This window comes from Sturnus vulgaris, chromosome 3 (assembly GCF_052056855.1).
Source record: "Sturnus vulgaris isolate bStuVul1 chromosome 3, bStuVul1.hap1, whole genome shotgun sequence".
Lineage (NCBI taxonomy): Eukaryota > Metazoa > Chordata > Aves > Passeriformes > Sturnidae > Sturnus > Sturnus vulgaris.
Window position 1 is genome coordinate 79,483,767 of NC_142245.1, and position 16,397 is coordinate 79,500,163.

At 36.9% G+C, this 16,397-nt stretch overlaps 1 protein-coding gene across 1 annotated transcript in view; it reads left to right on the forward strand.

The window, feature by feature from the left end:
- RNGTT (RNA guanylyltransferase and 5'-phosphatase) overlaps positions 1-16,397 on the forward strand; it is a 167,751-nt gene that overhangs the window by 10,353 nt on the left and 141,001 nt on the right. The window contains exons 4-8 of the mRNA XM_014877786.2: positions 118-206; positions 4,878-4,953; positions 8,085-8,334; positions 14,000-14,109; positions 14,892-14,993. Of these exons, the coding sequence (XP_014733272.1) occupies positions 118-206; positions 4,878-4,953; positions 8,085-8,334; positions 14,000-14,109; positions 14,892-14,993 (627 nt within the window). The remainder of the gene's footprint in view (positions 1-117; positions 207-4,877; positions 4,954-8,084; positions 8,335-13,999; positions 14,110-14,891; positions 14,994-16,397) is intronic.

Consider the following 16,397-nt stretch of genomic DNA (forward strand, 5'->3'; position numbering starts at 1 on the left):
CTTTTTGATTATTTCTTTGGCTTTTAATTTGAAAGATCACACTGAAGAAATTAATTTTTTCCTCTTTTTTCCTTTCCCCCAGGTGTCTCCTAATCCATGTGTTCTTGTGTTTTTCAGGCATGGTGAGTGCCCTACACCTGAGAATACAGAAACATTTATCCGTGTATGTGAGCACTTCAGTGATAAGAATCCTTCAGAGCTCATAGGTACATCTTATGCCTATCATTAGTTTATATTCTTGATTTGTTTCATATTTGCTTGTAACTGTAGTCTTTTATTCTTAAAAGTCTGAGCAAAGGAATTTACTTACTACAGTGTTTATGCATATATAAATTTGATTGCTTTTACTGCAAAACAAATAGATTTTTTTTACAGAAAGTTGTGTGTTTTTGCATCCATCAGTTTGATAAGAGCTGTTGACTTAATGCAGAAAATTATACAGGCCCAAGAGCTTCTACAAATAGATGATACTCGCACTATGGTTTTGTAACTTCTGCTGATACAAGTGCAAGTTATGTATTGTGTTGGCATTTGGTGGTCTGGTTTATTTGAAGTCATATTTGATGACTGAATTATCAGAGATTCTTTAGCAAGTCTCACAAAACTGGTAGTAGATACTAGGCTAAGTTTTTCTTCTTTGGTATGCTGTCTTGCAGTGAATATTTGAATGTTCTAAGCATAATTTTTCTTTTACTCAGAGAGAAAAAAGTTCTGAGTTTAATTTGCATCCCTTCTAGTTTTAGTTTAAACTATTTTACTCTGATTTTTGTCAGTTATATTAATGTTCATCTCTATCTGCAAACTATCAGAAACAAGAAATTACTTTGCAGGTGAGTTTCCAGAGTCAGAATGGGTGTTGTCCTCAATTCTCTTGGATGATAATTTTGCAGCCTTCTTGAATCTGAGTGTTTGTGTGACTTAGGAGTACATCTAATACTTGTTTGTGCCGGTGTCATTGCTAAGAGCTTAGTAAACTAAGCTGATATGTTCATGCAGTTTAGGATTCATCTAGATACATGGTATGATAGCTGAAGTTATTGGAAGGGACCTATGGAAATCAGCTACTCCGTTGCACTTTTTCAGAACAGAGCCAGCTAAAGCAATTTCCTCAGGACTATGCCCATTTCACTTTTGACCAGCCTCTAAGCTTGGAGTCTCCACAACTTTTTCTGGCATCCTCTTCCAGTGTTTGTTCTTACAATATACAGGTGTTTTTTTCTCATGTTGAAACAGAATTTATTGTATTTCAGTTTGTAGCCATTGCTTCTTGTTCTGTTGAAGGATGTGATACCACTGAGAACTTTTTTTTTTTTTTTGAGTGCTTGAGAGATTTAATTTGGTCACACATTTTTTCACCTAGTTTTCTCTTAGATACTTTCAGTACTTCTTTATTGCACACAGAATGCAGTTCAATTCAAGACTGTTGTGGTTTAACTCCTCCAGCAGCCAAGCCCCACACAGCTGCTCCATCACTTCTTCACTGGTGGGACTGGGGAGAGAATAGGAAGGGTAAGGGTAGAGAACTCATGAGTTGACGTAAAGGCAGTTCCATAGGGAAAGCAGAAGCTGTGCACACAAGCAAAGCTTGTTCCCATGGGCAGGTGGGTGTTCATCTATTCCCAGGAGAGCAGGGCCCCACCACACCTAGCTGTATTTGGGAAAGACAAATGCCATCATTTTGAATGTCCCCCCATTCCTCTTTCTTCCTCCCACTCTATGCACTGAATGTTCCATGGTCTGGAGAATCCCTTTGGTCAGTGTGGGTCACCTATCTCTGCTGTGTTTCCTCCCAGCTTCCCAGGCACCCCCAACTTCCTTCCCAGCCTGGCAGCACAAAAAGCAGGAAAGACCTTGGCTCTGTGTAAGTTCTGCTCAGCAATAACAAAAACATCTCCATGTCATCAATCCTGTGTTCAGCACAAATCCAAAACACAGCCCCACACCAGCTGCTGTGAAGAAAATCAAGTCTGCTTTAGTTGAAACCAGGACAGAGACCTATGTGTTCTTCTCTGAATGGTAACACAACTATGTGGTTTAAAAAATGAGGAACTGCTAAATGGAAGTGAGTGGGACCAGTCACCAGCAGTATTTCAAAACTTAGGCCAGAAGCAAGATGTTATTGGTGACTGATCGCTCTCACTTTTCTTTTAACAATTCCTCGTTTTCAGTCTCCTTTTGCAGTTCTTCCACTTGGTCTTCCAATAATATTTTGGAACTCGAAATAGTAGTTATGGTCAGCAATTTATATAGTGCATGGATAGCATCTTGATATCCTATGAGTAGCAGACCCATTTAGTTGATATTTCAACTTTAAAAATGCCATTTTTAGTATTGATTCGCTAACTTTTTGGCTTTGTATTGTGGAATGTTTTTCCATTATTTAGACATTTCTCCTCTATAGGGGTAAAAAGTCAATTAGAAAGAGCCAAGAAGAAAATAGTATGTTGACTAAACTTTTGAAGAACATATTGTTTAGGCTTTCATAGTAAAAGAGCGATGTTGGAATTTTCCATTTCCTGTTTGTGAATTACTGAAATTTGTCATTTTGGGCACTTGTTTCCTCTGATAAGCATCGGAGGGACTGGTATGGAGGATGTTTATCAAAAGTGAAAGCGGTCTACAGCAATGATATCACTGCTCCCTGTGTGATCTTTCTTTTCCAAGCCATTTGTTCTCATGCTGAGATGCTTCTTATCTTTGCCATGTATGTAAAATTATTGACTTAACCTTCTTGACAGCAGTAACAGCTGCAGGACTTAGTGACAGCAATTGTGTGCAATTTCATTCTCGGTGTCACAATTAGATATGAAAAGAGACTGAAATGTGAATGATAAGTGATCAAAATTTTCAATTCATCTAGAACAATATAGGAAGGAAACTTTATTTTTGCCATGTGAGGGACAGGAGTATGCCTGCCAGCCTTAAGGAAGTGACATGCAAAAATTTTGCTTTGGCAGAAAACAAAGGAGAAATGATTGTTAGGAATAAATTATGTAAGGAAGCTAAAATTCATTTAATTTGTTGCAAATTATACAGTTTTGAGCATTTTTAAATGGTTAGAAATGATGAATCCAAAAAATTAATGGTAATTTTTACCTTGCTTTATCAAGAAGGGAACCTTGGTGGGAAAGGCACAAAACCCAATCCTGTTACAGTTAATACATACTTTTTTTTTTACCCACTTAAAGTTGGTTTGTCTTTTTTTAATCAGTCTACTTTTTGTAGGTACTTCTTTGGTTCTCCAGTTGAAAAGATTGATACTTCAGTGTAGAGGAGTGTAAAAAAAGATAGATATTCACCTTTTGTTTGAATACAAGTGAATTGTTACAAAACTTCACTAGCTGTGGTAGAGAAATGAAGAAATGAATTAAAGCTTAAGTGGCTTGCTTCACGGTATTGTGTTCCAGGTCTTGCACTTTTTGTTGTCACAACAACACCAGCTAATGCTACAGGCTTGGGGAAGAGCAGCTGGAGGCTGCCTGGCAGGGAAGGACCTGGCTGTGCTGGTCTACTGACCCTAAGCCATCATGCCCAAATGGCGCCAAGAAGGCCAATGTCCAGCAGGATTAGAAAGTGATTGTCCCCTGGTACTTGGCACTGGTGCTCAGGCATTGATATTTTGGAATGTGTCCAGAGAAGGTTAATGGAGCTGGTCTGGAGCACAAGTCTTATGAGCAGTGGCTGGGGGAGCTGGGGTTGTTTAGCCTGGAGAAAAGGAGACTCAGGGGTGACCTTATCACTCTGTACAACTGTCTGAAAGGCAGGTGGGTGTTGGTGTCTTTCCCCAGGCAACCAGTGACAGGACAAGAGGAAATGGTCTTAAGTTTCACCAGGGAGATTTAGGGCATTAGGGAAAATTTCTTCACCAAAAGGTGAAGCACAAGAACAAACTGCACAGGGAAGTGGTTCAGTCCCTGGCTGTGTAGATGTGGCACTTCCAGACAAGGCTTAGTGATGGACTTGGCAGTGCTGGGTTAATGGCTGGATTCAATGTACTTAAGAGCCTTTTCTAACCTAAACAATTCTATGATAACAACTGAAAAATGTTAATAATAATTGCTCTTGATGTTAGTGGAAACTTTAATGATATTTATAATTTGAGATTAAGTAGGAGGAAGAAGCAACATCTTGCCTGAATCCTTCATGACATTTTTAATGGCACAAATTTTGAGTCTGGTCTGTTTATCACTAGATGGTGCTGTTGCCTTGAGAGAAAAAAAATGCAATGCATTTGGCAGTGTATCTATCCCTCCTTTCACTGGGGGATGAGTTCAGTAAAACAGAGGCTGAAGACTTAATTCCTTTTTTTCACATTGAAAAGTTAAGTAATTCAAGATGACTATGCTGTTGTATAGCTTTCTTTTTGTAGGTTTTTTTTTTTTTTCAAAATTAGTAAGTCTGGTCTTAGCATTGTATTAGTGAATTTGAGATATAATTGTGGTCTATTGGCACCCCTTTCAATTTTGAGGTAATCTGAATATGATTTTTTGCCTGATGGTATGAAATGAATGTCATGCTTGTTGAATCCACTAAAAGCTCAATTAATGAATTTGATTATATTGCTTTCTGACAAACATTTGAGCAGATTTGTGAATCTTATCTGTATTAACCATATTTCAGTCACATTAAGTTAGTGCTCTTGATTATGATCAACCAAAGTATCCTCTACCCTTGCTGTTTCTAATTTGCAGAAAGAATGTATTAAATTGCCTTTTAGGCTTATGTATCTTATTTGGTCTGTGTTGCCATGATAGGAAGGGAGATAACCCTTTAATATTACAGATCAAGGTGGGAGGATCCAAACCCACACTTTTGATACTAAATATGTTTGCTAAAACAACTTGCAAGTGATTATGCCCTTTTCTTGTCTTTTCTAGGTGTCCATTGTACACATGGTTTCAATAGAACTGGATTTTTGATCTGTGCCTTTTTGGTTGAGAAGTTGGACTGGAGGTAACTTTGAATGTTAGTTCCTGGGGATTTGTGGAATGTGGCCAAAGGGTTCTTCAGTATGTTTCACTCGTTTTCCTGACAGCTATGCTAATGTATTCACTATTGCTTGTTTTATAGCTGCCTAATTATCTTGAGTAAGCAGCCCATATTAACATTTTTTTATCATCCCTTGGTACCTTAGCTTGTTGCAGTCAAGACTTCCAGGTCTGGTAGGTCAAAAGTCAGCTGTACCTGCTGTGTGTGGGCCTTTAGGAGTGTATGTATCATACTGTGTCTCTTTCCCATGACATGTCCCACATTTTAAGTAAGAATGTAGAGTTCAGAGATTCCTGACAGATTATTTCCTGTACTTTTTAATCTTTTTCATGTAGGTGGGCATGTAGATTTTTGGGCTTTTTTGAGATCTGAAGAGATTAACTAGAGCAACAGCAGAGTAACATACATACTTCTGAAGAATTGGGGGTAGACAAAGCCCTTGTTTCCAGCTTATTTTTTGACTAAAGTCTACAGCATCCTTCTTTTCCATCTTTTAAAAATGTTGGCTTGTTCATACAGAGTAATTATCTTTTTTAGATAACATAATTTTTAAAAGAAACCTCAAACCCAAACAATGCATGTACCATCCTGTTGGACATAACTTTCACATAACTTTTGTTTCATAGTATTTACAAAACACAGTTTCCTTCTTGACAGAGTCCTGTGAAAGTCATGTTTCTTGACAAGCCCATACAACATTCTGATGATATTTCTTATGTGTGGTCCTTTAAGTGAAGAAAATTCTGCTCCTGTTGCAGGATTGTGTTGTGACTGGACATAGAGTTACTATGCTTAGCATACATGTGCAAGCTGTTTGCAAAGAACTAGGTCATTCTTGACTGTTAGTAAACCTGGAATAAAGATATTGGCGTAATGGAGATGGAAAACCATTAGTAATGGGTGACTGAATCTTTTCAGGTTCCTAGCTGTGTATAGGAAGTAGACACAGACACTAATGTCTTTATTGTATGATTCTTGTTGTTCCTATGAACTAGAAAATTTGTATGCTTTTAATCAAACAATTTAAAAGTAGCATGCAATAATGAGACTTAGAATTGATCCTTTGTTCTGAAGAGGAAAGGCACTTGAATCTCTTTGGACCTCCTCCTTTTATGCTGCCTCTCTGTTTTCAAAGCTTGGTGGGAAAAAACCTTAAAACTGAACAGCTATGTCTTATGTTTTTTTGCTTTGGGTGCTTAATTCTATCAAGTTGGCTCATCTATGTCAGATTATTGTAATAGAACATCCAGATATCCCTTGGTAGGAAAAAAAGTCCACAGCAAAAGAAACAATTTTGGCAAGATGCTAGTTAATGCTGAGCATTGTATCAAGATAAATCTAATTTGCTATATCATTCTTTAAAACAAGGCACTGTTTCTTGCTAATGAGGAAATAGGATCTTCCTGATGGAAAAATCCATCCGTATTCATTTGTTAAGTGTTTGATGTAGGAGTGTTGCTGCTGTATTGTGTACAGTGGGATATATTTTATTGTTAGCTTAGAGAAAGGCCGTAAAGCTCTTTAGCTTTTTGACCAGTAATGTCAGAAACCTTACTTGATTCTCTTTTCAACAACTCTTTTTTCCCAAAGATTGCTGTGTTTCTAGAACCTGGAAAATTGTTTTTCAGCTAGGGTTCTGTATTTGAAATCTGTGCCACCTCTTTTGGATTTCATTGCCATCTATTCCAGAAGATTATAGAGCTCTTCTAATACCATCATAGAAAAATCTGAATGTTTTTCAGATACTATAACTTTTGGTTTGTTTTGTCCTCTCAGTGGCATTCATTACAGAAGATATGAAACAATTTACGAAAGATAACAAAATAAAAGGTGTCTTATGAGAAAGAAATCAGGAGTCTTAGAAAACAGAATGGGGGAGAAAGGTACTTCTATGTAACACAGACTCTTAAACTGTCATTTTTGAAATGATACCATGTGATAGTGTCACTGGAGAATGTCTTGTTTTCTCCTCTTAATAAGATCAGAGGAGTGAATCAACCTTACTGGTTCTTAGACACTGTTTGTCTGTTCTGGAAAATTTGCCTCTTAAAGTTCTCAGGCTTCATTCCATACTGTACAGTTCAGACAAAAAAAAAAGGCATTTTGAATTAAATATCTGAAAAAAAAAAAAAGTCACAGGGCGTAGTATGTGCTTTTGTTCCAGTTTTAAGGCCCGTGCTTGTCAAGAAGCCTAACAGTGACATCTCTATTTTTGTGGTTTCTCCTCTCCCCTATACAGTAAGATTTTAAAATGTTGATCCTTAGAGCATTACTGCTGTTCACAGCCATGATAAATGGAAGACAGAATTATACCCAATGTTTTTAGTTAAACATTTTCATAGGATCTATGAAAATGGCAACAATAAAACCCTTGTATTGTGCTCACTGTTGTATATTTTGGAGAGTTTTCCAGTTGGCTGGTAAAGATGCATGACTGTTAGTTTTGGTTTCTAAATTTTTTGTGGTTCAGCTTCCAATTTATTTGAGCAAGATTAAGTATTAGGTGTATAGTAAAAGGCTTCTGAACCACAGTCCTTTTATGAGAAACTTCTGGAAAGAGAAGTAGTTTAAAAAGATTAGAGTGTTTTTTCCCAGTATGATGGCAAAACCTCTAATGAGAGGAAAGACAATTCTTAGCAGAGAAAAACGTAACCATATTTGAATTTAAAACAAATGCATTTTTCTTCATTAAGTTTGTTGATTTATTTCTTTTGTCTTTTTTTTTGGTGTTCATGCAGTCCTCAGGTATTTACCTGCATGTCACCCATTTCTTCTCTGTAGCAATAAGAAAAGTTTTATCTGTGATAAAACAGTGATCAGCTGACCACTAGGAGCTAGAATAAGGACTCAAAGCAGCCTGAGCTGCACTTACTTGAGAACATTTGCCTACAGAGTTACACAGAATCTTGTGCAAGAGCAACTGCTACCAGAGTGATCTAAGCATGAACTTTCAAGTACAAGGAATGTTTTTGCAGTTACCACTTCAGAATTTGTATTGATTCTCAGTCCCAGTAATTCTTATGTTAGGTAGAGCATGACATGACTAAGACACGTAAACTAAGCATCCAGAGTGATTTTCCACCTTTTTTTGACAGTATTGAGGCTGCTGTGGCTACTTTTGCTCAGGCCAGACCTCCAGGTATTTATAAAGGTGACTATTTGAAGGAATTATTTCGTCGTTATGGTGATGAAGATGATGCACCACCACCACCAGAGCTTCCAGAATGGTGCTTTGATGAAGATGAAGAGGAGGATGATGATAATGGTAAAACTGGAGGCCCAGAATCAGAACCCGGCTCATCAAGCTCTTCCTTTGGCAAGAGGAGAAAAGAACGCCTAAAACTGGTAATTTTGATTTGGAACTTAATGTTCTAATTGCTAAACATAATTTCATAACCTCATACCCGTCAGTTACCTCATTGTACACGTTATACAAGTGTCACTGCTCTTGCAAGTGGAGACTGGAAGCATTGTAACTGGAAAAAATCATAGATCCATTGTAAACTTTTTTGTGTTTCCTATGTGAACTTGAACGTTAATATTCAATGCCTCAAATATTCCAGTTGTAAAAATGACTTAAAATTTTTCTAATTTATCAATTTTTTGAGATGGTAAAGTGCTTTTTAATTATTCAGTCTGTCTTAAGAGATGAAATGTTATTCGAGTTGGGTGGAAACAGTTCTTCTTTTTTGTAGTCATGTGGATGGAATTCAGAATTTTTAAAATTCAGTGCTCATTTTGGTAAATAGTCTTTCTTTGGGAAATTTTGTAGGATTGAAAATTGGATTAGCAAAAAGCAGTATGAGCTTAAAAAACCCAAGGCAGCTTTGAAATCGTATTGTGTTCAAAGGTGTTTTAGCTTTATAAGAAGTATGGCTGATCACTTACTGTGGTTTCAGACATACATCTACATAACTCTGATGAAATAAGTTACTGTAGCTACCATGATATGGAACTAATACTCAGCTACAAACAATATATTTGTATCATCTGAAGATTAATGACTCAGTTCTCTTCAAATTCTTGACTTGCTTTTTTATTTGCAAATAAAGTAGGCTAGACTATTGCTGAGTGCAAAAATAGATCTTTTTTCATAATACTGAATTATTTTACTTGTGTGCTGAGGTGTGTTTGTTTGCAAACACTTGGAAATCCTGATATTGAAATAGGCTGCAGAAAAGCAGTTTGTTGTTACTGCAGTTGGTCAACAAGGTTTACAGGTGAAGTATGGAAAATATTAGCCTGACAGGAATACAGAATCTAGTCTAAGGTAGCAAGATGAACTTTGAAAACTTTCAAATTATCCCTCATCTGGAATAAAAAAATTCCTACACTGTAAGAACATAGTAAAAGTATATTCGTGGGGTATGGCCACTTCCTCTATTAGCCTTGCAGTAAAACATTGATATCTAAATATTTTTTGGGGAGGCTAGAACCCTAAAGTTTTTTTCATGTGCCTTCTGATGCATTAGGAGCTGAGGTGTTATCATAAATTGCAATGACATCCTCTTTTCATCGAGTATAAAACTCAACTGGTCTATTTAACAAGAATGATACTGGCTTCCTGGGCTTTTTCTTGTCTGCCACCATAGTTTTGTTGAAAGCTGGAGGCTAAATTATACGAATAAGCATATTAATAACTAAAAGTTAATTATGAGTTAGATAATTTGTGAAAGAAAGAATCATCTAGTTAATATGCATATTCGTATAATTCAGTTTTGCAGCTCTGAAGGAACATTCTTTGACACGAAGAGGAGGAACGGGCAGAAATCTTTACCATGGTTCTTGGCTGGCAGATGGGACTGCTTCTTAACTCAGTAGAGATGGATACAGTCTATTTATAGACTACAGGGGGAGTGAGTATCAGGTAAATACCTCTTGCTCAGATATTCTTATTTTACTGTCTAAAGGGCTACGTTTTCAGTATTATGTTGGTTTCCTGCAACAGATGTTTCCACCTTTATAATTCATCTTTTTCCTAAAAGCCTAGGGGTAGGCAGTGTAAAACTAGAGGTAGTTGTAGTGATAGCAGTGTTCTGAATTTTTCTCATTTTGACCCAAATCCTTGTGGAGACAGAAGAAAAGTTTAGTAGTAGAGAAGGAGACAGCTCCCAGGCATCTTGCTAGGACAATGAATAATCAGAAACCTCTGCTCGCTAGACTGTGAAATGAAGTTAGTATGCTGTCCGTTTTAGAAACTCTGATGTGAGAAACTTTACTGCAACATTTTTAATTAAAACTTCCATATTTTGATGTCAAAAAATCTTGACAGCCTTGCTTTCCTATACTACAGAAAGTGTAAGAATCATTAGAACATAAAGCCATTACAATTTCCTTTGCCATCACCTGAAGGAAGTTGGCAGGTACCAGGAAATCTGCTTGTTGCAGGCTGAGGTGCCATACAGGAAAACCAAACAAGTTTTGACTTTGTCAGTGTATGCAGTACTGATTTTAGCATCAAATCAACACTATTAACTGACACTTAGAATTTCACTTCAGGGAAAAGGTACTTAATTGTGCAAATCAAACAAAAAGTTTTAATTCTGAGCCAGAGCCTACAAACCTTTTATAGGTCAAATGGAACTTTTACTGTTTGTTAAGGACTGTTGTCTCTTCTGGCCCCACACCAGTTGCATTTTGTGGGGTGTGAGATGCAGTGCTTCTGAAATGAATGATGACATCTTAAACAATCTGGAAGAGATGGTGGCTGTTAATGATTTTCTTCATGAATTTGAGTGCAGGTGTCTTGTGGTCATCTGTGAGACAGAAGAAAGCAATTAAACTGATTTGACATAATGAGGATAATATTTATTAGTTAACTATCACACTACATTGATTCTAAATATTAGTGACTTGGGGTTTTTCTGCATAACAAACTCTTTTGCAAAATTTAACCCTTGCACTTACTGTTTTGCCAGTGTATCTTCAAGGATATGGGAAAAATGCTGTTTTTTGATTTGGCATTTTATGTGCCTGAATAAGAGTATAATTTCCTTCTCCATGTTAAATGCTTATTAGTTCACTTTTTCCTTATAGTCCATGTTTTTTGTGCTACTGACCCTTCTTGTTATTCTTTGTATTCTGTCATGTTGACTCATGTTTTCCTGATGTTGTGGTGCCTGTAATTGAATGCAAGCCTCTAGTTGAGGCCATCCTAGTAAGGCTTAATAGGGAGAAATTAATTTCACTTGTCTTAAGGCTAATACTTCTGTTTATATATCTCAACATAATTGCCTTTCACAAGACAGAACAATACTAATTCAGCTTTTGGTCTCTTGCTGCTTCCATGTCTTTTTCTCTAATTATCTACCAGTGTGTGTTTGTATAATTTCTTACCCATTAAGTGTAGAACTCTGTTTATACTGCATTGCACAGTGTTACTTCCAGCCCATTTTTAAAATTAAGAATAATACTGAATCTTAAACTACCATCCCAGTCTGTGTCCGTGTTACTAAAGTCAGAGATGTCACAAAATAAGAACGCTAATCAGAAGTTTAGTGGAAATTAATTAATTATCTTATGCCTAAACCAGACTCAGCAGATCCTACTGCTTTGTTAGTGAAACGCTAACTCCTCTGAACCTGGTTTTGAAAAAGGTTACTCTTCTGTTTTATGGAAGTTGCATCTACCCCATGTTTTCTGAGTTCCTCTATGAGGACGTGATAAGCAAACAATAGACAAACCAAGGCAAATGCATGCAATGCCAATTCTGTGAAGCTTATTTCATTATGAAAACCAAATGTTTAGTGGAACACCTTTGCTAGTGAGTGACAGTTGGTATGATTTTGTTTTCTTATTTGCTTGTACATGGCATGAGGCAGTTACTGTGATTTGGTCCTGTATTTCTAGGTATTAAATCTGAGCTGATCAATGTAGCTCCCTGTCTCTCACTTCCTTCATTTTAGAAGATGTCCCTTCTAAACATGCTTTGGAATGTTTTTTTGTCTTCTGGGAGGCAGTCTCTGAGCATACTGACACACACTCAGGTCTGAGTAGCTGAAGCCATCTCTCACCCAGGCCTGGTGATAGCCATTAGGGTTGGGAAGGTGTATGTCTGGGGCTGTTCCCACTCACATGCTCCTCCAGATGGTGTTTAGGATATGAACCAACACAGGATGATCCACATTGCCACTTCGCCTTCAGCTGAAGTGATGGGTGGAGAAATTCATGGCAAGTGGGGCAAAGTTGATTGGTACATATGGTGTGAGGTTGTACGGTGTAGATACCAGGTGCATGTAGTTTCCTTGGATCCTTTAGGGCTTATAACTCTGTGTTTAGTATCAGTGCTGTATCAGTGCTGAGGAGTCAATGTGCTCCTGGTGATGTAAGTTCTCTGGAGTCTCTGAACCATTGTTTCCAGTGTCCTGTTTCCAAAAGCATTGGTAGCTGAACAGTAGGGTAAAAACTGCACGAGTCTGGCTCCGTTTTAGCACCTTATCGAAGAAATGTCCTCATGAAACCCGGAGTGCTAAGTTAGCCAAGCACGAATGCCCAAGTGACTCACATTGTTTTCATAGTGCTGTGCCTTAGCTAGTGATTATACTTGAAGCAGATAATCTGCAAGAAGCACTTTCAAGTATGAATTTTGTGTTTATTACTTTTTCTTTTCTGGAAAATCTTTCCTGTTCCCTGCCTGTTACTTCAATCTTAGCAGTCGTACTGCCATTATTCACAGTAGCAAGGCAGAACCATCTTCTTTTGTTTCCTGGTGCTCTTTACCACTTATAAGAATTCAGACAGTGTGGTGGCCAGGCACGAGTAGCTGTCTGCCTCTCTCACCCACTCCCCTGCATGCTGTTGCACTGGCTGGTGCCCATGTAAATTGTATGGGGTGAGTGACACACAGAAAGTCAGTGGAGCTCAAGGTAGTTAAGGTTATGTACCAGTATATTTCTTTAGGATGTTCTGTTCTCAGAATGTGATTTGGTGATGTGACTGAGTCAATTAACTGCAGGCTGTACTGAAAACTGTGGTCCTGCTTTTCCCTTCTTTCCCTTTTGCTTCCCTTGTGCTGGCACTAGTACTGAATTATCCTATGGTAACTAGTTTACGATACTATATTGGCAGAAGATTACCAATTTATGATGTTATTTTTACCAAATTAGTTCCTAGACTTGCTCAAGTGTAGAACAGATGAGTGCCACAGTGTGTGGAAGTGCAGAGGAGAAAAATGCTGCTCCTTTCATCAGTAGTATGCAGCTGGATTTGTTAAAGCTAGTTTCAAGTGTTTTAAAGAATAGATATGAGGTACTTGTATCTTCACATGCAGGATTCAACAGGTGAATAGTCATGGTTTGATCTTCTTTGTGTGCATTGAAAATTTATTTGAGATTCTGTTGAATTAAGTCTGGTTGATTTGAGATCTCCATAGAAATCTTTAATTTTGTAGTTTTGTAGACCTGATGGCTTTCATGTGTTCTATTATGCAAGATTTCTTTTTATTCCTCTTGGCATCAAATGTTTTCTAGAATGTACAAGTTATTTTAGAGTTTTATTTCCAGATTGATGTATTTGATCTCTACATAGGCTTTTCTGGGGCATTCAGGATAGCAGCTCCACTTTAATAACCTGGTTTAGATTGAGAATAAATTATAAAAATATATTTATGCAAATATTTTGTTACAAGTCTGCTGTTTGTATTTTCTCTTTTGTTAAGTTTGTCCTAGATCAACTTTCTTGAGAGTATTAGCTAAGTAGTGTAAGCATCTAAGTACTAGCTATTCCTTCCTTTTTCCTTATTTTCCTATTGCCTTTATTTTTTAAAAAATTATATCTTTTCCTCATAAATAACTCATTTCAGTTCCTGAGTTTATAATATGGGTCACCTGTGAGTTTCATGGCAAAGCTCAGCTAATGTATTTTGGCATTTAGGGGTAAATCCTTAGGGAATGTTGAAGTTAGTATTGCTGTAGAGGGTTGTAAAAACAGACTTAATCTTGTATTGACATATCCTGATTTGATTTTATGAAGGCTTTAATACTAATTTTTGTGGTTTTTTTTTTTAATTTAGGGTGCAATTTTCTTGGAAGGAATAACAGTTAAATGTGTGACACAGGTGACAACGCAACCAAAATTAGGAGGAATACAGCAAAAATGTCAGCAGTTCTGTGGATGGGAAGGGTATGAGACTATTTAGAACTAACTTATTTATACTATCTAAGAAATAAGTGTTATATTTTGCAGAATGAAACTGCTCATTGTAAAAATGAGAAAAAAGGTGACCATTTTTTGATGGATTGTTTATTTAAAAAGCCTCAAACACACTTGTCAGTGAAAGTCTTGTCCTGTACTATGAAATGGAATGATCAGTTTTTGATGTTAAGAAACAAGGTTCTAGAATTACTTTTCCATTGAGATAAAAAAATGTTGCTGTTCAAATTCCAAATGTAGCGTAATGCAGCTATTTGTGTAAAATCTATTTTTTCTCAAGCAGTAGACTTATTTATACCACTGCTTTTACACTTCAGTATAGAGGTATAATACTCATTTTTATAGCCAGCTCGGATTTGTGTCCAATGCTGATGAAAATGTTGGTTTTAATGTCTGTGATTCTGAACTTTTCCATTCCAAAGTTGGTGATCCACACTGCTTCCTAGTTTGTTGATGGTTATCGTGCCTGTAATTTTTAATCTAAGTATCTCTTTCTGCGAAGTTAAAAACTTTGAAGTTCCACATAATTTAGTGTTTTGTCATAAGCAAATAACCTTGTTATTTGCTATCTCTTATGAGACAGGCTTTTACCCTCTATTGCAAAATACTTTATTGGAGAAGATGTTCTAACTCAGAACTAACCTTTCCACAAATCTGGTACAAGGTGTGACTTGAGTCTAATGTAAAAAAATGTATTTACTTGTGTGATTGTTTATTGCAGAACCATTAATAAACACGTTTCTTTTTATTAGGACCGGATTCCCTGGAGCACAGCCTGTTTCCATGGACAAGCAAAATATTAAATTTTTGGAGCAGAAGCCATACAAAGTTAGCTGGAAAGCAGACGGCACCCGGTAAGTTCATTTTATGTGAAGAAGCAAAACAGTAAATTCAGTAGACAGTTTGTATTTTCTCAGGAAAGTGAATTTGCTTGTACAAAGGACAAAGTGCAGGAGCAAAACTCGCTCCAGAGATTAATTTTTATTCTGTCTTGGTACCAACATTTGCTGAAGTTTGTGGCCAAATTTCTTTCTAGCAGCTGTTTTACGCACTGACTGTTAAAGGCAGGTACCCTTATTCTCCTCCATAACCCTTGCCTGTCTGTCAGCAACGATATGCCACCAAGATCTTAGAATAATCTTATATATCAGTGAGAGTCTGCTAGGGTGAACACTCTATTTATAAGCTAAATTAAAACTTCTAATTGATCCTTCAGAAGCTGGGTAGTATTAGAAATTTTGGAGGGTTTTAAAAAAATTAATACTGTGATCCTTTGTTCAAACATGTAGTTCATGTCAGCTAAATAGCCAATAATTTTATCTTCCCTCACCAGTTCTCTTGCATTCATTGCAGGGGTGCCTTTTGTTTAATAACAAACTACAACCTAATTGGATTAATTTGACATACTCTCAAGTTTTTCCTGAGTTCTTTATTTTGCTAGGTTTGTTACCTTTAATAATAGAGTATCCTAGATAATGAAAATCTTGGAGAATGTGGGGAATTGGATGCCTTATGAAAATTGCCAAGTGGCTCCACATGGAGTCAGTCAGGATTCAGCACAATTCAGCCAGAACTAAGCTGTCTGTATAAAAAAACCCCAGACCGTTCAAGTGTCTCTTCTGTGTAGTTTGTGCTTCAAGGGTTTATTAGCTTGGGCTGAGCATGGTGTGAAAAGTCAAAGTAAGCTTGCAGTCAGTATGGCATCCAGGCATCAAGAAACGTGTGGAAATAATTGGTCTACTAACACTGGCTATATGCACAAGCACTTGGAGAGTGCAGTGCAAGTGTTCTCAGAGTGGGAAGTTACAGCAATGGGGTATTGGGAGGTCGAGGCATATTCTCAGAGCAGTACAGGGCATAGGGCATTCCAAGTTGCTGACCCTGAACAAATGAAGTCAGCCAGCTTAAACTGACCTGAAGACCCTTTGTCATATCCTATGTTATTAATTTGGAAAATTGATGTCTTATATAATATTCTCATTTTCTTACTCAAATGTGTGGATGGGATGCCCACATTCTGAGTACTAAAGCTATTATACAGAACATAGTAGGGGACCTGGAAGACTGCATTTTGTGAATGAAATTAAAATGTACATGTAATTTCTTGTAGAAATTTTCAGTATTTTGAACATTCTATCCTGTGTTTTTAGTTTTAGAATGGTGGGAAAACAGAATGGGGATGAAGAACAAAACTGAAGGAACTAAATAGCTCTTTACATTTTTTTTGAAACATAATAACTGGTAATAGATTACAGAAA